General features: G+C 34.1%; 1 protein-coding gene across 36 annotated transcripts in view; it reads right to left on the bottom strand.

The window, feature by feature from the left end:
• The window catches only part of Ppfia2 (PTPRF interacting protein alpha 2), a 460,521-nt gene that overhangs the window by 69,532 nt on the left and 364,304 nt on the right, over positions 1–26,685 (bottom strand). For all 36 annotated transcript variants that reach the window (XM_029482321.1, XM_029482324.1, XM_029482326.1 and 33 more), the window contains 8 exons: positions 21,610–21,693; positions 21,208–21,339; positions 20,063–20,125; positions 14,631–14,722; positions 7,227–7,362; positions 4,671–4,891; positions 3,901–4,138; positions 2,541–2,570 (listed from right to left, as the gene is read on the bottom strand). In XM_029482321.1, coding sequence (XP_029338181.1) covers positions 2,541–2,570; positions 3,901–4,138; positions 4,671–4,891; positions 7,227–7,362; positions 14,631–14,722; positions 20,063–20,125; positions 21,208–21,339; positions 21,610–21,693 — 996 coding nt within the window. The remainder of the gene's footprint in view (positions 1–2,540; positions 2,571–3,900; positions 4,139–4,670; positions 4,892–7,226; positions 7,363–14,630; positions 14,723–20,062; positions 20,126–21,207; positions 21,340–21,609; positions 21,694–26,685) is intronic.

Here is a 26,685-nt window from a genome sequence, read left to right as displayed (position 1 = left end):
CCTTTGGCACAAATCAGAGTTGTCATTGCATCATACAGCATATGTAGAGAGAGTAAAGTTATGGAAAATTGGCTATTGATATATGAATTTGGAAATACACATGTTCTCATGCTTCTGTGGCTATAGCACCCACTTAAAGCTGTATACTGCAAAATGCCTTACTGATTTCTACCTTAAGTATACTGGGCACTGAAGTTGTTATATATGATGAAGCCTTCATGCATTCTAGGGACATAATGCTGAATTTTTCCAGTCATTTATTTGTTTGGTTTAGATTACTCTTACAATTCATGGAGACTCCTGAATATAATCCCTTCCCTCCATTCAACCATATGACCCTATATGAAGAATGTTTTCAATAATTATTTTCAGCATGACTTCAGAGTGATGATATCAAAGATGTTTAAGCCTGCATCTGTTCTAACCTGCTTGAGCATAGTTCAGATTCAGTCCAAGCTTATTAGTATTTTCACAGTTTCATGATCTAACCATAATTCTTTCCTGAATGGTTCCTGCTAAGAGGATTCATTTCTGCTTCTCGATTTTCTCCCTGATTCATCTTCAAATAAAATTTACCTCTATGTACCATCAAACTACACTCTTCCCAGTGTCAGCTATTCAAAAACATTAGACTAAACAGATCCTAGGCCTTGATGTAGAAGGATCTTGCAATCAGTCAATAAAATAAATATAATGCTTATATTAATTCTGATAAATAATAAATCTTTGTCCTTACACAAGAGTTTTTGGTCAGTTTTTCCTCCTGCAATCTTTTTTTGCAGTCATCAATTTCCCTTACAAAGACTTTCATCCAATCTTTGTTTTGTTTTTTTTCTTTTCAAACTTTTTAAAACATCAATTACTTAGATTTCTTTCTATATTCAAAATTGTGTTAGATCATTTACAGCATGTAGAGGAAGTCAAAAGCTGATGAACCTGAAGGTGAATTTGATCATTTAGAGCCAACTGGGAATATTAAGTTGACGTTCTATCCATATACCTCATCATATATGTATAGTAAAGCTGTCTCTATGTACTAATTATATATAGAGAAACTTAGTTTTGTAGATAGGTCATAGCTAAGAAAAGACACAAAAATTCCCACCAACTAAAATTTTGTAGTAGTAACATACATATATTTAAGAAATAATTAATGATGTTTTCTAGATTCAGATGTGTTTTAACATATATTAACTACCAAATATTTTTCAGTATTTCAAGATATCAAAATTTATTTTTTATACCATAAGTATCAGTGTTTTCTCTGCCTGTATGCATGCACAGAATCCTGCAGAGGCTAGTAGAGGTCCTTGGGTGTTTGTGAGCCAGCATGTGGGTGCTAGAAATCAAACTCCAGTAAGCTGTAGTAACAGAAGGTGTTCTCAGTGCCTGAACTATCTCCACAGCCCCTGATCGCCTCATCTGGAATATTGTGAGTGTCAAGAAGGAAGCTGTAATCTGAAATCGTTTCCATGTATATCCAGAATCAAATTTATTGTGTTTTATATAGACTTCATATCATATTTGGTATCTTGGTTTTATCCCATAATTAAGAAAATGGTCACTCTTTTCTCTATATAAACTCTCTCTCTTCTCTCTCTCTCTCTCTCTCTCTCTTTCTCTCTCTCTCTCTCTCTGTATGTATGTTCTACTATGTGCCACTGTGTTCCTTTAGGTCAGAGGACAACTTGCATGTGTTTGTTTTTCGTTCTTTCCTTCCTCCATGTGGGTTCTGATGTCTTAAAATTTATAGTACCTATCTTGGCTAAGTTATCTAGTTAGATTGTGTCTTACAAGGCTAACTAATAGGTAGAGATAGTTAACTACTTTGTAAGTAATTATATATACAAACCTATTTAACTGAGATCTTGTTCTAGGAATCATGCTCCCTAGATGATGTTTATACTCCCGATGTAACGATAACTTGACTGAATTTCCCAGGAAAAGATGTTCGACACCCTATGCTACCTGAACTTCTATCAATCCTTAACTTGCTTATCTTGCCTTTTCTTCATTTTCTGAAACACACACACACACAGACACATACAACATATACACAAAACAACAGCAACAAAAGCCCTAGCTTTGTTGTCTTCCCGCTTCTGCCTCTTGCATATTCCTGCTGCTTTCTCAGTGCACTGAGTCCTGTTCTCTTTGGAAAATTTTGGTAAAGAACTGTTGTTTTTTGATAAGTGTGCCAAGATCTAATGGCACATCATTGAGTAAAAATAAGTGAAACATGAAAAGCAGTCAGCCGTGGAAAGAAAACAACCAGTGCTGTTCTAACACTGATTTTAACGTATCTTGCTTTACCATGAGTGGCTTATATAAGTCAATTCTCATAATTGAATCTTTTCCTAGCAACCAGAAATAATATTATTTTAAATTATTTGCTGTTATAATCTTATCTTAAAACTCAGCAACACCTAAATACATAAATATCTATTCTATGCTAATAAATAGTTTGGACAATAGTATTTTAGGTGCTTTAAAGAAAAAATGATGCTCAATTAATAAACATTTAAAAGTTTTTACATTACCTTTCTCCGATGTTTCCTTAGATCACTTGGCTGTTAAGGGCAGTAATAAAAGGGACATAAAAGAAAACTAATTAATGATTAGCATTTGATGATGTTATAATTTGGCTAGCATCTATAACGTGATTATCATTTTTCATTCCATACTTTCCTAAATACATCCTAATATTAAATGAATTGTAGTCAAAAACAAATTAGTTTCAAAGTGATTATTTTTCTACAACATTTTATGTAGATTAAGGAACACCTAACTATAGATTTTTATACAAAACAGTGAGGCTGGTTATAGAGTATTCTTGTGCGTTAAAGACTTCCTGGATTGCATACACTGCTTTTCTGGCATAGATATTTAAATTGCCATTTTCCTTTCAGAAACTGTTTTATGAACTAAAATTTCAAACCTAAGTGATCACAAATACTTCATTATTATAAGGTAAACAGATGATATGAATCAGAAAGAAGTAGTATCAGGTGGTGGGACAAAGAAAGCAGAGGAAGGGGTGGTAGATGGATAAATAACATATGGATGTTTGAAAACATCATGTAAAAACCTAGCATTTCATGTTTCTGAAATACATATATACATTCCTATGAAAAGTTTGATTGGAATTTTAGATGGATGATACTCTTTCCTGAAACCATAGGTTACCAAGTAAAACACAGTGCAGGTGTAGACTATCTTCCTTTGAGTTGCTGGGTGTTGATGTCCTAGAGACAGCCAAAAGTTTACAAATCACTGTCCATGCTTTTCACTGCAAACCAGAACTTCATAAGTTTCTATTGCTAAAGACACCACACATTTCTTTTCCATCACAAGATATGAAGAAATCAGATTGGAATGAACAAGAAATTTCCTCCATGTTGTCTAGCTTTTAAGGTACTGAAAATATTATTAAGATGATGTAGCAGTTGATCAGCAGCAGTTTTACCCATCTGTGAATCCTCTGAACTACAGTAGTGATGGGCTGTATGGTTTGACTATCTTGGTGCATTATAGTGCATAATTTTTGCTATTATCTAAGTTTATAAAGGTACTGATGTACTTTTCAACTGATAAAAGATACCCATGTTTTCAGTAATTTTAAAGTTCTGATGTGTATTCAGATTCCTTCCTTCCTAGTGGCTCTGAGAAAGTTTTGCCAGTGTCAATGGGTACTGTTCCCTCAACCCATAATGTGATGGATAAAGGATGTTAACTATCAGAAACGGCTATTGTGATAAATTTACACACTATTTACATATGTAAATATGTAAAATAATCAATAAAATGCACAAAAAGCTACATAAGAGGAAATATCCTGTAGTGTTAGCTAGAGAATGCACAACTGTAAAAAGTCCAGTTTCTCTGGACACATAATCATACCAGGGTCATCACTCCCATGCGGTCCATTTCCCTGGCAGGGCTTCTTGGTGTAAGCTTTGGCGTTGAGTGTCCACTTGGGGGAGATGAACTGGCCAGTGATGAAGCTGTAACAGAGGCAGTGATGGAGGTACCTGGATGGACCCTCGCCAAATTCAGCCCTTCTAAGCTTACACTAGCAACTCTATTCTCAATTTCTTCAGCTCGCAATTCTGTAGATTCCTTTTCTTCTTGAATTAGCCTAGAAGATAGAGAATTAGGTCCTTTCATTATGAGGTCACTTAATGGCAATTAGATTTCGCGTAATAAATACTCAGTTAAGTATTGTGAAAATTTTATTTCCAACCAAGATTTTTTCCATTTCTTCTGATGTTGAACAACTTTAAATTTCATGGAATTATTGACTATGATTAAGAAAAATCACTTTAGTCTATTTTCAAATTATTATAGTGTATACTTGAAATTTCAAATTCTATACCTTTAGTTGCATAATGAAACTTTCCACTGAACAATCTCTTCTGTATATAGTAGGTAATTATAAAACATTGTCATTTCTACTATGAAATAATTCATATAAGACACACATTCTATATGTTTCATTGGCTCTGCGTTTTCAAAGTCATGAAGGTAGACATGGTTGTATAAGTCTATAATCCCACTTCTGATTTTCTGAAGATCTATCAAGGCACCAGGAGATGCTAAGCCTAATAGTTTGAGAAACATATATAAAGTATTAAGGTTTTCTAAGCTCTTAACACAATCAGTATTGATACCTTATTTCTTTGTTGATTGCATCCAATTGTTCTTGAAGCATCATAGCTAGAGTCTGGGCATCCGAATGACCACTTGGAGAGAGAAGATCCATTGAGCTAAAAATAGTTTCTCTGTCATCATCATCAATATCAGACATTTCCGTGTCACTTTCGAAAGGGTGGCTTCCTAGTACTCCAATTTGCTGAGTTCTGTTCCACTCATGATCCCCAAGGGATTTCACCTGAATGATGAGCGAACAAATCAGATACTCATATTAACAGAACTAATCAGAAAATTGATAACCACAGCAACAACATCAGAACATACATGCATGCCTTCACAGCTGCCCAGTCAAATGCAGATTTTGAAGAAATATTTCAATGTGATGTTTCAATAAAATTTATCTTGACATCCTATGAGGTGCAAGCTATTAATTGTTCACTTAAATTAAATATTTTGGCAGGAACAGAGATGATAGGTTTTCATTTCATTTTTATTCTAACAGCTTTCAAGATAGCAATTATTTATAAGCTCTCACACTTGCAACACTTTTTTTTTCAGATTTCTAAATGTAACAATCCTCATTTAAACTCAAGCATTATCATTTCTTAAAGTAACTAGCCCTGCACTTTTCCTATTAAAAGATGAGCACATAAACATTATTAGGTAACATATTGTATAATAATTATCTTTTCAAAATTTACTTAGTAGGTTGAACAAAATATTATTTTCAATATTGGAAAACAACATAATTTTATCTCTACTGTCATGTTCAATTGTACCTCGATAACCTTTTAATGCAAACATGGTAATTTTAATGGCTTACGTTTTTAAAGGTAATATAAATACTCTTCTGTTTGGGGGTTTCGAGTAACCAATAAATCAATTACAAATTGTGATCCCAATAGAAAGGCCCTAGAATTTTATGCTCTCAATATAAATAATTTCACTGCTATAGCCATTCAAAATGAGTTATGTAGAAGATAAAATTGTGCTTTGTGGTATATCTAATCAATGACCAAAGACCTGAAGTAGAATTTGTGCTTTGAAATATTTTGTTATAAAGAACATAAATTAATGTCTCTTAAAGTAAGAAGGGATGAACTGAGACTATCTTGTCTTTATTTGTACTTTTAAATTTTCCATGTTTCCCACAATTATTTATATACTACTGTGACAGATTGATTTACATGTGACCTATTTACATTATCAACCAAAAACATTAAGATCCTGTTAAGGGAAAAATAAAATTTTGAATATAATTTTAAAATGTTGTATGAACAAAATATGCTTAGGGAGAGAGGAACTTTGTTAATTCTCATACAGCTGTAATGATTAAACAGGGACATGACCTAAAGTTTAAGCCATATTCAAACAAACACAAAAATATATTTGCATAATGAAAAGCTGCCCATTGACAGTACCAGTTGACATGCCAATCTGGATGGGGAAGATCCCACAGGGCCCTAGCGCCTTGAAGAAGAGCTACATGCAAATAATGGCTGCTGAAAGAGGAATAGTCTTCTCTTGGGACAAGTGTTCTGATGGTTTATCCAATCCCAGGAGATCATCCCTAAACATGTCCATATACCTCAGCAGGCTATAGTTATAAAATGCATGTATTTGTATATGTCAATAATAATTAAGGTGCCATGAATTTGAGAGACAAGTGCAAGTGACTCAGGAGTTGAAGGAAAAAAGGAATAGGGGAAAATGTTATAAATGTAGTATTCATACATGTAATTCTCCATAAAATTAAAATTTATTCTTTCATATTTGCCTCCTCATTATTGTATATATACCTCTTGCATGTTCTGTAAAGAGGGTGCCCTGTCTTAACAAAAGATATCCCGAGTCTGTTGTAATAATGCACTAATGGACTCAGCAGGATGCTTTGTATATACGCACATACATACATAGTGACAATGATTAAAGATGAGGTCATGGTTTGAGAAGGAGTAGGAGATAGGGGAGGAGATGTATTAGAGAGTGGCAGTGGTGGACATTTTATATATATATATATATAATACTAAATAAAATAAGTTGTGAAATAAAGGAACAGAACTACAGTTTATCTTGAATAAGTCTTCATAGGTACTTTTAAAAATCTGTGTGCATTTTTAAAGAGGTGGCTTCAAGATAGCAATTTTTAACAAATCATTTTCTTAATTTTGTAGAAAAATATAAATGTCAGTACTCAAGAATCCAAGTACATAGAATCCCCATTTGTCTGGAAACATAACATAACACTCTACCAGTTACTATCTACATCTAGTTCCAGTTTTGAATCAATCAGGGTGCTAGCCCCATAAGGTGGAACAGTAAAACTTTTAGTGCCTAAATCTTATAATTCCTAAAGTTGGTATAAAAATTGCACACAAATTATAATGACAGATAAATAAATATGTGGAAAGCTCTAGTATATATAACACATTAGGTAATTTTAAAATACATCATTTTCTATGCACAAAACTAACATAAATTACTGCTGGCATTAAGGTGTGTAGTAGAAATTCTATTTAGTATAGCATCCTGCATCCTGTTTTTAGCTAAAATGACTAAAGAAAAGCAATCACCTTTGGTTCATCTCTTCGCACACCCATGCGGCCTCTCCTTGGTCTTCGTATTACTTTAGTGGTTCTGTAATCAGACTGGCTGTCTACAAGGGACCCAACTGAATACCGCAACTCAGTGGAGGTGTCTATATGAGTTCTGAAAAACAGAAACAATAAGATCGAGTCTCATAAAATAAATTTGCAACCACCTGCTTCTAAATTATCAATGAGGCAGAATCTCTCAAGCAAATAAACTCCAAGAAAGAACAGCATTATTCTTGTTAGGTTTTGGGACACATGCATCAGGTGATAGAGCAGATTTTTATTCTTGAATGTGAGGTACATTTTTTTTTTCATTTTAGACTACACTCATAACCTTGTTTTTTATTATTTTCAATGTTTTACTACAATGAAACATGCTAATATTAATAGTCAATGCCAACTGATTTAAATTCTAGACATTCTTTTTTTCATCATTTGTCTGTATCTGAATATTTCTCTATTTTCAAAAAGGCTTTAGGTTGTACTTACTGAAAAATGTATCAATTTGTGAGTTCAGAAATTTTAAGTTTTATTGATTAATGAGAAATATATTAACATTTTCTAATGCAGTGTTCTGTTGTCCAATTTAGAGAAACAGTAATGTGCTCATTTTACAGTGAATAATCTCATTTTTGTAAATAGCTAGGATTTTAAGCTTTGAGTAAATCATTGTTCAAGGTGGCAACAAATCTTGGTAATCACACTTGATGCTGCAATTTGCTTAGAGATAAAATAGGTGGAAAATTACTATTGGAAAATATCACCACAGTCATTTTCAATAAACACGGTAATAAACTATACTGTAATCAAAATATAGAGTCAGGCACATTGTCTGTATGTAGATTTATAGCAAGTTCAATTTATTCCTGTAATCATGACGATGATAACGAAAACAACCTCATGCTGTCCTATAAAATGAAATCCCAGATCCATCATCGGTAGGTGTTTTCTGTTCAACTTGAGGCTCCTGCTGGTTGATCCTACCACCTCCCTTAACTAACTTGGAGATTAGGATAAGCACTTGTATATTTGTCAAGATTTATAAAACTTAGATGGGCTCTGGCTCTTAGTCACAGTGGGAGATGATGACATAACTTAAGGAAGACCTTGTTTTACCAGATCCTTAATGAGATCGAATGAAATGAGGGAATCATTTTGCAAACTGACGACGCAGTATTTTTATAGCGGTAAACATAAACTGGAACTCAACTTGTATAGTGAATGAGTCATATGCAAAAGTAAACTAGCGAAGACATACTTAGAGTCAGCACAACTCTTGATCTTAGTCTGTTGGGAAGACCACTACATTTCATATACATAAAGAATAAACATTTTAATTGTCATTATTTACTCAGAGAGATGTGCCTTCCACACAGTGAAGACGTCATCAGTTCTACTGAGCGAATAAGTGAAAGGAAAAAAATTAGTTCACAAACTACCTAACAAAAGAACATAGGTGTGTATCATCAATGGCTGCTCTTTGGGTGGATTGTCGGACATTAGATTTTGCCATTCAGAAAATGGCTTTCTTGTTTTGTTTTGTTTTCCCTGAATTCTATATTACTTTAAAATTATAGAACAAATCAAAACTCACACAAAAGTATTGTGTTTAGAACACACCAGTGTCCCTTTGCAGTCTCTATAATTTGAGATTTCCTAGTTTGCAGATTCACTTTAGCTACTTCCTCCTTTCCATCCTTATCTACCCAGCTTAACTAACCAGCATTCAAGTCCCTCAACAGCTTACACTTTAGTTCATTTCTGTCCCTTCGAACTTGCTATTGTTTCTGTTGAAACAGTCTCTTAGAATGTTTTTATGTCTAGCACTCTTTGAGTTTCAGCTTAAGTGTCCACTGATCACATACTATTCTAGTTTCCTCATAATTTATCTTTGCAAGAGTCTCTAAGGTAGCATTTTTCTGTCTGCTTTTCAGAAACATCTGTCTTACTCACAGCTGGAGTTCTAGTGCATACCTGTCTGGCAAATAAAACATGATTAATAGATCTTTAGAGAAAACTTCTGAGCAAACACCAATCTAGAAGGAGCACTACACAATCTTCATGTAAAAATTACTGCTTACTGCTCTACATTTTGTCACAGTTTTATATTGTCTTCTAACAAAAGGAGACAGAGACTATATAGCTACCAATTTTAATTAGATTTTTCAAATCATTTCACACATAAACTAAAAGAGAGTTAGTAACTCTAAGTAAGTTTTACAAAATATCTTTTATTCATTTAAGCCATGATTTTTATGGATCATCAATGTAACTATACTATCAATTTTTTTATAAATGTTTACCTATGATATGACTGTGCAATAAAACCCTTTTCTAGTACAATTCATTTAGACAGCTTGTGCAATAACCTGGGATATATATATATATATATATATATATATATATATATATGAAAAATCTAAGGTGAAAATTAAAACATGAAAAATTATTCCCCATAACAAACAGCAACCATGTCCATCTGAAGTGTAAGAATCTGGATACTCACATATATGGTCTTGTCCCCACAACTTACTTCCTGAGATACTGATATTTTATTTATTTTAATTTTTTATCAGATATTTTCTTTATTTACATTTCAAATGTTATCCCCTTTCCTAGTTTCCCCTCCAAAAATCCCCTATTCCCTCCCCCCTTGTAATGCTCCCCAACCCACCCACTCCCATTCCTGGTCCTGGCATTCTTCTATACTGAGGCATAGAGCCTTCACAGAACCAAGGGCGTCTCCTTCCATTGATGACCGACTAGGCCATCTTCTGCTACAAATATAGCTAGAGCCATAAGTTCCACCATGTGTTTTCTTTGATTGGTGGTATAGTTCCAAGGAGCTCTGGGGGTATTGGTTAGTTCATATTGATGCTCCTTCTATGGGGTGTCAGTGACTCCCTTCAGCTCCCTGGGTATTTCTCTGGCTCCTTAATTGGGTACCTTGTGCTCCGTCCAATGGATGACTGTCAGCATCTGGGCCCAATACAAATACAAAAAAATATGGACATGGCATTTGAACATAATAGAATATACTTGATATGATCAGGCAATGATTGTTCTATGCATTGACCCCTATGATATTTCTATAGCTATTCTCTGTGTTCATCATCATCTTCATTATTATATCTCTCACACTTCGTAAGTACACATCACATTTAGTCATATTCATGATTTTTGATATCTTTGTGGTCACATAACTTTATTTCTCTAATTTTAAAAACACTCAACTATTGAATACTGTGTTAATTTGTAGTTCTTCTGAAAAGGGTAAAAGACTGTTTAGTGTAATTTTTAATATTTATTTTATTGACTATATATGAGTGCCTTGTCTGCATATATTTATGTGTCCTGTGTAGTTCCCGGCTACCAAGGAAAGTCAAAAGAGGCAGTTTTTTCCTTTAGATCTCAGTGACATATGGTTTTAAGCAACCACATAGTTTCCAGGGAAATAATATTTATCTATGCAGAAGAAATAAATGTTCTTACACTACTGAGCTATCTCTCCAGCCTACCCTGCAGGAAAGTCTTAGTTTTGACTTATCTGGTCATTTGAAACATGGAATTTAGGTAACCATTTATTTTACCAAGAGCATACTATATGTCAGATAGATTATGTGGTGCCTGACACAGTATATTAGCAAAGCAGGCACACATTTTTGCTCTTGTGCAGATAACATTTTTAACAAATAAATGTTGAGTTCTGGAAAGCAACAGTTTTTGAAGTTTCATATATTATCCCTCTGTGCTTCTTAGAAAATATACGGCTTAATTAATTTCATTGCCTCTTAACAAGCATAAGAAAAGTCTAAATTAGACATATATTATTGTCAAGTGTATCTATCTATCATCCTGATATTTATCTACCTACTAAGTGATCATGTCATGTCTTCTTGCCCTAATGATGGTATGATAGGACAGATGAGCTTGGATAAACTCCACTGAGTGTTTTTTGTTTTCATAAGTAATTTTAGTTGTTATGTTAATCTTCAATTTATTAAAACATGGAGATATTTGTTCAGTCATTTTAAGGATCTATCATATTTATGTGTTGAATGAATTAAGAAAACTCAGACAGGTCCATCAATGGAATCAGATTGAAGGCTTGGACAAGAATCCATGCAGCTATGGATAACTGATTTTTGATAAAGAGGCTAAAAATACAAATTGAAAAAAGACCACATCTAAAAACAAAAGATCTTGGTAAATTTTGATGGATACAATAGAAGAACCCAAATAGATCCGTATTTCCTCCCTGCAAAAACCTCATCTCTTAAAGGATCAAAGATCTCAACATAAAACCAGATGAACTAAACCTGTTATATGAGACAGTGAGGAGTAGCCTTGAACTTGGCATAGAAATATTTTGTAAACAGAAGAACACCATTAGTACAGGGTCTAAGATCAACAATTAATAAATTAGATTTCATGAAACAGAGAAGATTCTGAATAGCAAAGAACACTGATGTCCAGACAAAGAAGCAATGCTACAAAATGTGAAAATATATTTTGCTATCCAGCTACATATCCAATAGAGGGTTAATATCCAAAGTATATAAGGAAATAAAAATTTAAAAAACCTAGGTGTCAAGAGAATCATAACCCAAATAAAAATGTAGTGTATACATGAACGTAGAATTCTTAAAGAAGAAACTCAATTGGCTAAGAAAAATTTAAATGTTCAACATTCTTTTTTTTTGGTAAAATGATTATTTATGTTATTAATATTTTGGACTGCACAATACTTTAAGTATAAGTTTGGAAAAAATGCTTTCCACACAGTACCACGTAGAGCCTACTACAGCTGGAGGGACCCAAGAACCTCAGCTCAGAATGGCTGTGTCAGCAATTCACTCCACATGTATACTCTGATAGTCTGAAAGAGAATGGCCACACAGCTTGTGTTTGAATACATGGTTCCCAGTTGGTAGAACTCTTGAGAAGGATTGTTGGACATGTGTCACTAGGTGTAGACACTTAGGTTTCAAAAGACTCCTGTGTTTCCCAGTGCTTGTTCTCTGCTTCAAAGCTGTGGATAAAGATGTGAGCTCTAAGCTCTCAGCCATTAGGGAGATGCAAATCAAATTTTCTTTGACATTTCATTTTAAACCCTTCAGTATAGCTAAAAATCAATTTTAAAATGTAACAGCTCATGCTGGCAAAGGTGGGGATTAAGATGAACAATCCTACAATGTTTGTGGGAGTACAAACTTGTACAACCACTATGGAAATAAGTACCATATTCTCTAAGAAAACTGGAAGTTAATCTACCTTAAGAGCCAGCAATACCTTTACTGAGCGTATGCCCAAAGGATGCTTCGCTTAATCCTACCCAGAGACACTTGTTCAAACTTGTACATTGCTATTCTATTCATAACAGTCAGAAAGTGAAAACCATCTATATGCCCCTTAATACATGAATGGGTAATAGAAATGGGATGTATTTACACAGTGGAACATTACCAAGCAGCTAGAAAAATTAAATCATGAAATCCACTGTTAAATGGAATGGAACTAGCAAACAAACTATACCTAGTCAGGTAACCAAGACACAGAAAGGAAAAAGATGGTATGTATTAAATGTGGATATTAGCTTTTAAGGCAATGATAACCAAGATACAACCCATAGATCCAGAGAAGATGAGTATATAGTAAGAGACTAGGGGGAATACAAACATACTCAATACAAAGTTATGGATGGGTGGGAATGGGGAACTTGATCAAATGAGGAGAGAGGAAGATGATGATGATGGAAGGAGTAGTGAGAGACAGCCACATTTAAGAGCAACTTGAGGGGTAGTTTGGAAACCTAGTACAATATGTGCATGCATGTGTGTGTGTGTGTGTGTGTGTGTGTGTGTGTGTGTGTGTGTGTGTGAAGTTGATATAAATGAAAGAACCCCAGCTCGACATCTTTTGTGATTAAATGAAATTTTCTGTACAGGTTTGTGTTACATCTCATTGAATGGTTAGACAAAGCGTTTCTAGGGGAACCCACAAACAACTCATGCTGTTGCCAGTAGTGTAGATAGCTTTCTTCCCATAAACTTACAGTACTCCCTAGATGTGAAGACTCCACCTGTACAACTCATTAAAAATGGAGATGTTGAACTGGTGCTTACATAGAGCCTTCACATTGGTGCTAGCATCTTTGGAACAGGAAAGATACTCTGCACACTACAGAAGAAAATATGTAGCTATCAACACAGTTACAAATGCTTTGATCTACACTGGTAACTTGCCTACAGGATATGCTAGGAGAATGGTAGAACAAAGCTTATGGGAATACCCAAGCAATATTTGATGACTTAAGGCCACTCCATGAGATGGAAACCAACCCTGATGCTGCTTGACTGATCACGAGCCAGAGAAGAGCTAGCCCATTGACCTAGGGTAAAAACAAACACGATTCTTCTACAAAATGAAATGGCAATAAAGCAACTCTAATGATGTTATTCTATAGCTATCGACCAGTTACTTGTTCAGCCATCACCAGACAAGCTTCATCCTACAGCAGAGGGGAATAAACAGAGATACTAGATGATATTCAGAGAATGAATAACCTTGGAATGCTCAGCTTTAAATGGGATAAGTCCTGCCCCTAGTGGCTCAGGGAATCCAATAGAAGAGGAGGTGGAGAGAGTGTAAACACTAAAGAAGATAGAGTATGATTGGAAAACAAAGCCCTCTAAAATCAACTGGCTCAGTACCTCCATGAACTCAGAGAGACTGAAGTAGAATGCACTGGTACTTAGGGTATATATTAAGGCACCTGATAAGTGTTTACATATATATATAATATATATCCCTTGTGCCACTTTGTCTGCTTTCTAAATTTCATTTCTTCGCTTTGTTCTATTTATCTTAATATAGTATATACTTTTATCGCTTAGAAGCCTTTTTACTTTGCAGTTCAGAGTCAAAAAGGGAGTGGATTCTGAGGGAGGAAAGGTGGTGAGTATCTGGGAAGCATAAAGGGAAGGGGGCCATACTATAATCAGTATATATTACATTAGAAAAATATATTTTCAGTATAAGGTAAAGGATTATTAATAAAAACAAAAAAGAAAAGGCTAATATATCCTCTTGGAATACAATGCAATTTTTATTTGTACCCCCACTTCTCATTAAAGAATTTTTGTGCACTGTAGAGTTGAACACAGAACACAAAAGATTTCCAGTTATGTTGTGATAGAATTACTTCCAAAAGAAATTCTAAATAAGGATATTATATTTGAATTCAGAAACTTGAGTCTTGGTTTACATTATTACAATATCTACTGCGAAATATAAGACCCTTTTATGGAAAAAACATTAAAATATAAGAAAATTTACATTGATGCTTGCTGAAAGCAAAATAAACATTTGATGTAATGTTACCTTGATATAGTGGGTTCAATTAGAGAACCTGTTCTCATTTTCATTTGGTCAAGTTCAGACCTCAGCTTCTCGATTTCTTCTGCTAATCTTTCCTAAAAATAAGAAAGTAGTTACTCAGAAGATGGTCACACACCATGTATTGGCATTCCATTATGACAAATAAATGGATACTCAAAAGAGAACATCATTTAATACTATTAAAAGACAGTGGATATTGATCAGAAAATATACTTATGTTTACCTTATATTATGAATATGTCAACAACAGAAATCAACTACCTGGTATTTATTAATCCTAAACATTTGCAAATTTGTGAGATTATTAAGATCATGAATACTTATAGATATGCCACTTCAAATACAAAGGACAAATCACACCGAGTTTTAAATTAAACAACTAATCTGTATGAATTAACTGAATGTGATGGTTACTCTTTTGTTTGTGAACTTGGTTACACCTGGAATTAACTTGAAATCCAAGTGCTGTTTTCACCTATGAGGAAGTTGTTTTTTTAATTAATTTATTGGAAGTGAGAAGACCCACTTTTAATCCAGAATTTTTGAGGTAGGAAGATACATTTTTGATCTGGGCAATCTTTCCTCACGGCAGCCTACATAAAAGTTGAGGGTGAGGTAAGCTTGATTGCTCCTTGCGGGCTTTCTCTCCATCCCTGGCAAGTCCTTCTCACTGCCATAGGAGCCTATTTCTTCAGGATTCCAGTGTGTACTGGAGACCAGCTGAGACTTTGAGCCTTGTGACTGAACAGCCACTGGATTTTTGTACCTTCCATTGTAAAGGAACCGTTGTTGGAATAGTTGGACCACAAACTGTAAGCTATTCTAATACAGCCTCTTATTTTATCAGTTCTGTTCCTCTCAACATCTCTAATCAATAAAGTGAAGAATTTCATTTTTTTCCCATCAGGATTGAAGGACACATCAGTAAAATAAAATGGGCAAGACAAGGACCCAGGATAAGAAGGGCACCCAAGAATCAATGGGGGTGATTCTTAGCTGTGACTCACAGTATTGGGTACAGTGAACGTTAAGAGGCCATCTCCTGTATCCAGGCAGAAATTCTAGTGGAGCAATAGCGACAAGAACCCTCAAACAAATTTTTTTTTTATTTTGTCTACAAAAAATTTAGGGCTTGGGGATAGAGCAGAGACTAAGGGAATGGGCAACCAATAATGTGCCCAACTTGAGACCCATCCCATGGGCCAGCACCAATTCCCCAATTACTATTGATGATGCTTTTTTATGCTTGTAGACGTGAGTCTAGCATGGCTGTCCTCTGAGAGGCTCCACCAAGCAACTGACACAGACTACATCTGTAGACACTCACAGACAAACATTGGATGGAGCTTGGGAACTCTTATGGAAAGTTGGAGGAAGGAATGAGGGCCCTGAAGAAGATAGGAATTCCACAGGAAGACTAATAGAGTCAATGGACCTGGACCCTTGGAGTTCTCAGAGTCTGAACCACCAAGGAACGAACATACACAGGCTGGACCAAGGGCTCCCCACATGTATGTAGCAGATGTTCAGCTGGTCTTCATGTGGGAGTGGAAAAACTGGTATATGTGGCTATCCCAAAAGATGTTGCCTGTATGTGGGATATGTTCTTCTAGCTGGTCTGCTTTGTCTGGCCTCAGTGGGAGAGGATGTGTCTAGCATCACAGAGACTTGACTGTTGTTGGGAATACTGGAGCAGGGGGCACCTGCTCAGAGAAGAAGCAGTGGGGGGGAGGGCCAAAGGATTGTGGGGCAAGGTCACTTGGAGGGGTGGCAATAAGTTGGTTGTAAAGTGAATAAGTAAGTAAATAAATAATAAATAAATAAAATAAAAACAACTGAAATAAGCAGAGATTTATTATATAAAGGAAGCCAATAGTCTTAAAATTTAAAGTTTATTGAGATGTAAATAAATAAATAAGTAAGGTACATTTATGATTGGAAGACCCATAATGAAAGAAAGGCTGCCAATAAACTAATAACAGGCTTTAAATTCATATTTCATTTCTCACCACAGTGAGACTGTTTTTAATGAGAATCTCCCCCATAGACTCATATGTTGGCATGCTTGGGCTCCAGTTTGTGAAACTCTTTGGGAAAAGTTAGAGGTATGACTTTTTTGGAAGAAGTATGTCTTTGGAAGTTGGCTTTGTAGTATCAAAAGCCCACAATATTCCAGTTAGTTGTCTTTCCTCTTCCCGTATATGGATCAGATTTAAAATCTCAGCTACGCCTCTAATAGCACGCTTGTCCTAGATTCCTTGTAGCCTGCCATGATGATCATAAACTCAAACTCTGGGGCTGTAAGCTCTAACAAACTCTGCCTTCAGTAAGCTTCCTTGGGCATGATGTCTCTTCCCAGCAATAGAAAACTAGCTAACACAGTGGCAATGTAGCATTTGTGACATTTCTCTTATATGTTCTTTATATTTTCAGGACTACAATCCTATTTAGCCCACGCTTCTCTGACATTTTTGTAAATTATTACTCAGGTTAAGTAGCTCTAGCACACATTTTTATGCTAGCATATCACTTTGAATTAATAATGATAATTAATAAGTTTATTATTGATAATAAATACAATAATAATTTTATTATTTTCAGAAAAAAACTATTTATTGAGCTTCTCTTCTGTGTACCTAGTGTACAATGCATGCAATACATGTATTTCCTTAATGTACAGTAGTAGAAAAGGCAACCAATAAATAAAATTCATGAGTAAGTTATATTATTGGTAGAAAATAGAGCAATTGTGCAAGGATGATGCATAACATGACATTGCATAGAAGTCCTGAATAAAATGTAATAACCTATCAAGAAAAAAACTTTACAGATGGAAGTATATTTGGTGAGACAGGACCCATCCTCGGGGTTGTCACTTAGAGACATCATGGAAAAACACAGCTAGGATGTGGAGTTAGTAAAATTACCCCTGAAAGAAGGAAAAGCGTAGTTCTGAAAGACTCTAAAGCACTTTAAAAGTCTATGGCTTTCTCACTAGGAGTAGGAAAGGGAGCAAAGTGGGAAGATCTGGGCAGAGGAGCATTATAGCTCGGTGACCACAATAGCTCTGAATAAAGGCTTGCACAGGACTGGAAGGCAAGCGATAAATACATGTGGAATTCTCCAAAATAATATCAGCAGAGTTATGGGATAGACATGAATCTTCACTGGAGAAAAATGGATAGACTTTTGCTATGTTTTGATGATAGAACTAACAGAATTTGCTAATTAGGTTCTACAGAATAATATATATATATATATATATACACAAGAGTTAGCTATTGCTAACTCTTTGCTGGCATATCATTCTGAAACAGACAGATAGCCAAATAAATAAGTTCCTTAAATAATTTTTCGTTTGGTTACCTAATTTCATTATTAATGTATGTTAGTCAACATTATTCATGTTTACTTGTGAGGAAGGATATATGTGATTTATTCAGAATGGTAATGCTGGTACTCCTGGACAGGCTAAGTGGCAGTAGTGTTTGCTGTATGTGATATGGGCTAGGTAGGTAACACTGGAAAAAAATCAACATGTTAAATCAGAATTTTTAAGTGTCCAGATGAAAACATTAGTTGGCCCTGAAATGCAAGATCTTCTTCTTGGAAAAATAGTCGGGGTCAAAGTTAGAAAGTACTCCATAGTGGTGTTGAGATCCGCTAGGTCAAATAAGCCTGCCAGGAACCGAGTAAGAATTGCTTTAGAAATAAGTGTAAATACCTTAGATTTCAAAGATACATGATATAAAATAAAAGGCAGGGAAGACATGCAGAACATATTGTTATAGTGGTTTGTGGTCATAGTAATTTTAGTGGACATTGGAATAAGTATAGATGTTCTAATATCAGTGGATGTGATATGATATAGTATGATATAATAACCCCAAAATGAAGTTTGGCCTACGAATACACTTTTTGGAGATTGACATTAGCAAGGACATATTGCTTAAGATGATTTGAAAAGTTGGTAGCTTGGGTAGATTTCTGTAGCTGTAGGATTGTGTAGGTGCTGGGGAGTAGGTTTTGAGGATCTTGCCAGAAGCACACAGAATTTTAAATAACTTAACACTGCATAACAGGATCAAGGCCAAAATTCACAATATGGTCAGAACTAGTTCACAAAACATGTGATACTCCCATCAAAATTCTGATGATTCATCTAGTCACCCATCTTTGATTCCTCAATGCTATTTCATAGGTCAAGCTTCAACCTGGACCAGTAGCTGCTCACTAAATGGGTCTAAGAGCCTACTAAAATATTGACCCTTCTGCGCAATCTCTATTAGCCATTCAGTAATAAATTGAACCAATCTTTTATCAACACCTGCAACAATGGTGTAAATCAGAAGAGTATGGGCATCCAGGCTCTGGAACCACATCGTTATTTTTTTTAAATTATTGTCACAATATATAGCATTCTAGAAAAATATTAAGTTTACTTTTCCTGTCCCATTTTCGGTCATCTTCTGTATTACTGTTCTGGTGCCAGATCTTTAATTCTTTGCTTTCTCCTTCTCCTTTCCATCCTTTCTACTTCTTTTTTACTCTCCTTTCTTTTCTTCATTTCCCTTCCCCCTTCCCTTCTTCTATTCCTTTCGCCGTGTGTTTCCAATACACAACTAGAGGATATACACTAAGCTGGCGTTTTAAATGAAAACTGAACGAACAAGGCTAATGAAGTAAAAACTTCATATTACTATCACCACTTTAGAGATTTCACAACCTGTGCTTGGCCAGCATATTACCATAACTTTTATAAGGTGAATGGACTGTCCTCACCAAGCTCCTGTTCATTTTCGAAGTATCACACATGTGAAAAACACCCTCCAAACTAACAAGATGATGTAAGAATGATATGTATTCTGTGCTTGCAAGGTCTGCAGGATGCTATACAATTGCCCATTTCTTGAGTCACATGACATATCCCTGAAGTTTCTTTATATCATCAGAATACTCTGATTGTTACTACCCATGGCTCATGTGGCCTTTGACTTCTGCCATTCCAAATCACTGCTCCTAATATGTCCTTCTTCTTCCAATTTTAAATTACTGCAGAAGTAGGAATATGCTAGAAAATACTTAGTAATCCAATTCAATATAACAGTAATTTTTTTCAGAAATAACTTCCATAACTTCACAAACTGTAGTGAATCTATAGTAATAAATATGATCCAAAACAAGATTATATTTGTTAGTAGAGATATTGACAGTGATTTTAAGCTAACCTGGGTTGTTTTCAGAGTACTGGTTTGCAATGTGTTCAATGACAAAAACTTTTGAGTTTCTACATAAATATATGCTATGCTAAAATGAGTTTAAACTGTTTTAAAATCTAACACAAAACTCTTTCTATTGCATTTATTTCATAATATAATCATGAATGTGAATAAAATGCTGTGTTTCCATAATACCTTATCATGCAAGGACTCTTCAAGATTTTTTCTGAAGGTTTCTGATTCTTGAATCAAAACATTCTATGGAAAAGATAAAAGAAAGAAACAATATGCTGAAAATATTTAAATATGTACATGAATACTCTAACACTCAAAAACCTTTTATGATTCCTTCCCTGATTATATATTTCCTGGTTTCTATGGAAACCAAGTTCTATTGAAGTTTTTAAAAGTAATAGTGAACCTTCTGCAAAATAAATTATTTAAACAAGAAATGCTACTTTGCTACATTTGGATAGACAAACAATATAAATAACTCTGATTCTTCACAGACTTTACTGTAGACAAGAATTAATCTATTCAATTATTACCCAACTATTCATAGTATGCTTTGACTTCCTAATGTGTCAAAAAAATTCGAAGTTGGCTAACATTGTGTTAAAACATTTTGCCTGATTATATGAATACGGAAAATGCCTGAAGAACAGAATGAGTGAAATTCTGTTTAGGTTTCTGAAATTATTTGTGCTTCTGAGGTTTTAGTGTTTATGTCTCTGTCTTATTTTGAGTTTGGTCACCATCTCTAACAATTCTGATTAGTGTCATAGTTTCTAGCTATTAACATGACAAACATGATTTTTGCATCAATTTTCAGGCTGAACCTAAGCACATTTCTTGAAACCATGCAGTTAGAACTAGAGGCTTTTAAATCCTCTATCGTTAACAATATTACTCTTCTACCTGACATAGCCACTCATGCCTTGGCTTGCAGTGTTGGTGGTTATCAGGCAGATTAAACACACAATAATTTCAAATAAACACACGCTCAATATTTATTTATGTCCTCCTCTATATTTAACAAACAATGAGAAGATAGGTGAAAATTTCATCATGTATTCTGGCATGTTTTCATACATGTGTTTCTTATAAACATACTAATATGTAGTATTTATTATGTGCCATCTGATAATTTGTTCAATAAATGATGTTATAGCATTTTGTTGAAGCTAGTAACTCACTAAGGCTGTATTGAGGTTTTTTTAGGCTAAGGAAAGCAGGTTGATTGCCTGATGAAAACAATGAGTACAGCTGGCTAGGAACAATTACAACCTAGACAACAGAGCAAAGCATCCATGTGATTCTCTTCTTGTCTGCGACTGTACCTTCTCTTCCAAAGCAGCCATCCTTTCCTTCAGGTGTAGTTGCAGGCGCTCATTGGATTCTGTCAGAAGCCTGTCCACTGTATCAGATAATCTCTTGTTATGCTCTTCATTCATTTTCTCCCTTTGTCTAGCCTTATAGTTAAGGAAAAGAGAAAAAAATATATTTGGCACAGTAAAATAAAATTTGTTGCTCTTCAAGCTTAATTTTATAGTTTCGTGGGGTTTATACTGAATATAATTTTATGCATGTTTTTGGTTAAAGTTGTAGAAACTATTTTCTTTCAAATGCCTAGATATTAGGCAAATGATGTCAGCACAGTTTCCAGCTGGGAATGTTTTCCTCTTATATGCAGTCTGTAAATTTAAAAACACTAATGCTAGATGGGAAAGCTTCATGCATACTCTTTGAAGTTCTTGATTCTTCTCTTCAAGTTGGCCCTCGAGGTGTCTCATGCGTTCTTCAATATTTCCATGCCTCTCTTCAGCCTGTTAAGGAATACAAAGATTGGACCCAAAATGTAAAATGAGTTAATGCCTCCCATCTAAACAAACTGAAATAAAATGTAAAGCAAGCTACTACCAACTGCAAACTTAGTTTCCAAACATAAACTTTCTTTAAACAGGCAGCTGAACAGCATCGCTTGAAATGTGTCAGCTAACAAGGGCCTGTTACATCCAAGCATCAGCAAAACACTGGACTTATTTATGAGCAATGAAGTCAGCCAAATGTAACATGCAGACTGTGCATGGTTTGAAGACAAACCTGCCATTGTCCAATCTTAAGCTCCTGAAGCACTGAACTGCACAGATGGTCGATTATCAATAAATAAAAGTAACATAATCTTTTATAGAAATAAAAAGAAAAAAACTTAGATGGATTCTATTCAGCAATAGAAAGTAAAGTCCACTAGGACTACCTTCCTACGTATGGAGATCATTTCCTGTAGTTTAGCTTCCATAACATATTGATAATCATCAGATGAGGTAGAAGAGGTTGGATCAGACTAACAAGTCAAGGAAAAGGAGAAGGACAAAATTGAAAAAAATCAGAACTAAAGACACTGACACCAAACAGAACATAGTACAGAATGCTTAAAATAAAAGTGACAGCAAATTCATTACTTTAATACACTATTCTGGTATCTGGTGAAGATAATGCAGTTGATGGTTATAAATGGAAGACAATGATATGCTCATATCAAAAGCTGTGAACCTGAGGTATGAAGGGTTAGTGACAGCTGGCAGTAATGGACTTTTACAGGGTGGGTCAAAGCAACTCTAGAAATGACATGTAATAACTGGTATTATGAGAAACCAAACACTAGAATATCTCCAATAGATACTTAAGAACATCTTAGCTTTTGTTTTATCATGTACTTAGGAAAAGAAACCTGATGCAAACATTGCATCTCAACTGTACTTCCTTATGACTCAGGAGTGCCATATTTGTATCAGGATTATAGAAGACCTTGTATGTAGAAATTAGAGATAGGACTAAGCCAACGGTATATATTATTATGAATATTCTTTAATTCAAATAGGATTGAGTTTCATCTGCAACAGAGGTGTGTATAAAAGATGACTTCTGTACACAATGTGCATTGTTCTAGGATACAATGACCCTATCCTTAAGTATAATTTAAAAAAAAATAAATAAATGAAAAAATTAAAACTTCTCAACTTATTATGCAATGATAATGTCATAAGGCCAAGAAACTTTGTGAATGCTCAAAAACAAAGTGACAAGAAGGACCACACCAAAGTGCATCTGCAATAATTTGTTGCTATGGAAACAAAATAGTTCCATAGGGTGAATAGGATGCACAGACTCTTCGTGAGTTAAGGATTGCCTAGTGCTGAGGTTGGTTACATGTCTTGCTGTCAGGAAACCACAGGTGTCGAGTGTTAACACATGAGACATTGCTGATAGCTGAATTGTATTAGTATGTTATGCACAAACACAACATCGAATCAACATTTTAATTTATAATTACACATTAAATAATTATGACACCAAAACAGTCTTATGTCAGTAATACAATTTTAACTCTAAAACATATCCTTTGACATGATATTAGCTCATGCTGAAATAGTAAAAAGGACTATATGCAAACATTTCATACATTATCTGAAAAGAAATAGTGACCAGTGACCATACATTTGTGCTACTTTATACAGCAAATTCTAACTTACTCTAAGGAATAACATTTAACAATTCAAATTTGTAATATTAAATTATAATTTCCTGTCTCATAGATTTATTTTATAAACATTAGTGTGAGTGCTGGGAGCTGACTGAGCCCAGGTCTTCTATAAGAACTTTCTCCTTTCCAAATTGTTTTATGCCCTCTAATATTTGCAAGTCTTGTTTTTAAAAAAGTGCAGTGACTTGGCAAAGCAGTTGTGCGAATTACGTAATTTAAGTTTGTAATTTGTAATTGAACCTGTATAGTTTATAGTCATTTAAGTTATTAAAACTAAATAAGAGTTTGGTAAAAAAAAAAAAGTGGTGCGAATATTTGAACTTTTATAAGTTAGTCTTCAAAAGTACATGTTCTTTAATGCTTAAACATTTTCATGTTTCTTTCTTCAGTAATGAACATGCAGAGACACTGAGGAAATTCATTTCAGATTCAAAACACAGGTATTGTCATGCCTAAATTATGTTATTACTGATGCTTTTATTAGTACTAAATAAATGAAATAGCTCATAAAACTCAAGAAGAATTATATCATACTTGAGTAAATGTGGTTTTTTAATTAGAGGAGTAGATATAACAAATCATAACCGTGGGAGTCCAGAATGATTTCTGCGGGTTAATTATATATAAATACATCAAATGTAGCTCTATTTATGGCCATTAAAGCTAGAATTCTTAAAGGATTAAATGAGTTTTACTTACTTTACCTATCTAGCTAGATGATTAAAGACAAAACAGTCTTATAATACAAAAAGTAAATTTAGTCAGCATCTATAAGCAATACTGGGACCAGTTTTTACCCAACACTACAGTGTTAGGTTGCCCTTAGACCTGTCAGAGCACAGTTGTAACTACTGACATTAGCCCAGGCCTGGAAAGCACCAATCTGCTGCTATTTGTCCTTAAGGAGTCCATCTTTGTTTTACTCATAGATATTGGAATTTTAAATGAGTTAATATTTTAACAAAATAGTAACAGAAATTATTATGGGAAGGATGTGAATACATACATAGTGAAGAATATAGTTAGTAAGAGAAAATACAAAAGAAAACAAAAAGATATACATAGGTAAAAATAAGACACAAACATACACACATCAAATTAAATATTGATTAGTTGCTGAAATTTAATTAAAAACTCAAAGGAAAACATCTAAGACTTAAGCTAAGTAGATGTTTTGTAATTTAGAATGGTGGAAGGACAATGAATAGAAAAAAGACCATTAATAATAATGATATAATCACTGTTTATTGAAATTGAATAAAATGGAAACACTGTTTGATTGTTCCCTGAGTCTTCTGAGAGAATTCAAGAATGAGTGGGGGAGGGTTGAAGTCATAGTGCTTAGAGGAACTGATTCATCCACAAACCTATAGACACATCATAAACTAAGGGATATAATCTTATCAGTTTTAATTTACAAACTAAAACAACTATCCAATCATATAAAAACTGACTTAAACACTGAAAGTATTTGTAACTAACTGTTCAAAGCTAAATTCATAGGAAGCAAAGAATAAATTATTCACTAATAGAAGAATTTTAAAGAATGCTAAGTCATTTCTGAAATACTAAAATTTCAAAGATTTCTGATAAAGAGGAAATGTATTCACCATAGTAATTAGTTACATCATATACTATATAATTATAGTACATAATGCTGTTTGTATCATGTTCTAGATTCTAACAAAAGTCCTGAACTGCTTACAGAACAATGGCAATAATAATGGAGTCATTTTCTAGGGCTTTTATATCAGAATAGGTGATTTATGACTAATTTAAAGCCATGTAAGTCAATTATTTCATTTTAAAGTATATTTTATTCTAAGTCTATCAATGGCGAATTTATCGCAGTGATTTATAAATCTTAAGCTGTTTTTCTTTAGAAAAAGTTCTAAAGTTTGTTTTTTCCAGTAATATTAATACTGATGATTAGTCTACCCCGTTTTACAGGATATTTTATTATTCAATCTCACAATAGCAAAATTTAAAATGGTAGCTCTTTATGCTAATGGCTTATATCTCTCGGATTAAAACAGAGCAACTCTCTGTGTCTTGATCTATATTATAGTCATTTAAAATAACTCTTTGTAAGGAAAAGCTTAATACTATTGGCATGCTTGGGTGGCTTTACTATAACTTAGGATCTATTCTGAAGTTACCTGATCATACATGCTAAATTTTGAGGCTCTATCTTTCCAAAGTACCAGAGTGACTTACTCATGAGACCTATGGTTATAGAAGAGTATAAATTTAGTAGTCTTGCCAGATAAGACTAGTGTTTCATCAGATGGCACCTCGATACTACCAAATTCACCACGTAATTCAGTGCTTTCTCCCCTGTCCATCTCTGTGTGATATTTGATTTCTCATATAAATACATTATTTTAACATATGAACACCATTAATGTGGTCATCTCCTTCTTTGCTTTTCTAGCAAAGACAATGAGTTTGTGTCCCTTTCTGCACCACTAAACCAATTGTTTTGCATGATTTGTATTATCATAATGTGACTTCATGTTCACATATCTACAGTACCTATTTATTGTGCAGCCTACTGGACTTAGAAAACCACATCCGTCATATGAACATTTAGAATGTGTGCAGTTTTCAGCTGACATAAAACAAGTCAGGATATAGTGACAAAAAGTGTACTTTTCACGTGAAATGGATGCAATTTCAATTTTTCCCCATGGTTTCAAACAGCTTTGTTTGAATGGCTTTATAATACATAACACCAAACAGTTTTATAATGTACAGTTCATATTATGGAAAAAAACAGTTCAACAGTACACTATCCCCAATTTAATTTCTCTTTCAGAAGAAAACAATTATAAAAGTACTTCAATGATATATTTTAAACTATTTTTCTCTAACAATGTTCACCATCACACAATATAATTGGAATCAATGGTTATTATACTTCTTATTGTTCCAGTAGCAAACCACTTAAAACAAGCTGATTCAATTGTTGTATTTCATATATTTTTATTTAGATTTTATATACTATGATTATTATTATGTGCAAAAACTACCATAGAAATTTTCCTGTATCAGCAACATGATATTTTGCATTTTTTGTTAATGTTAAATTAGGCAAGGATATCTTCTTACTCATGTAACAATCATTCAAGTCGCAGTTAATAAGCTATATTCAATAAGGAAACAAAATGTTATGAAACAAAGACAACGAGGATCCAACTAATGTAACTTCCATGTATCCTGAAGACAGTAATTATAGACCCCACTTTGATGGGCAGTTGTTACTGCCAGTGCA

This window comes from Mus caroli, chromosome 10 (genome assembly GCF_900094665.2).
Source record: "Mus caroli chromosome 10, CAROLI_EIJ_v1.1, whole genome shotgun sequence".
Lineage (NCBI taxonomy): Eukaryota > Metazoa > Chordata > Mammalia > Rodentia > Muridae > Mus > Mus caroli.
This window is presented reverse-complemented; position numbering and strand designations above follow the sequence as displayed.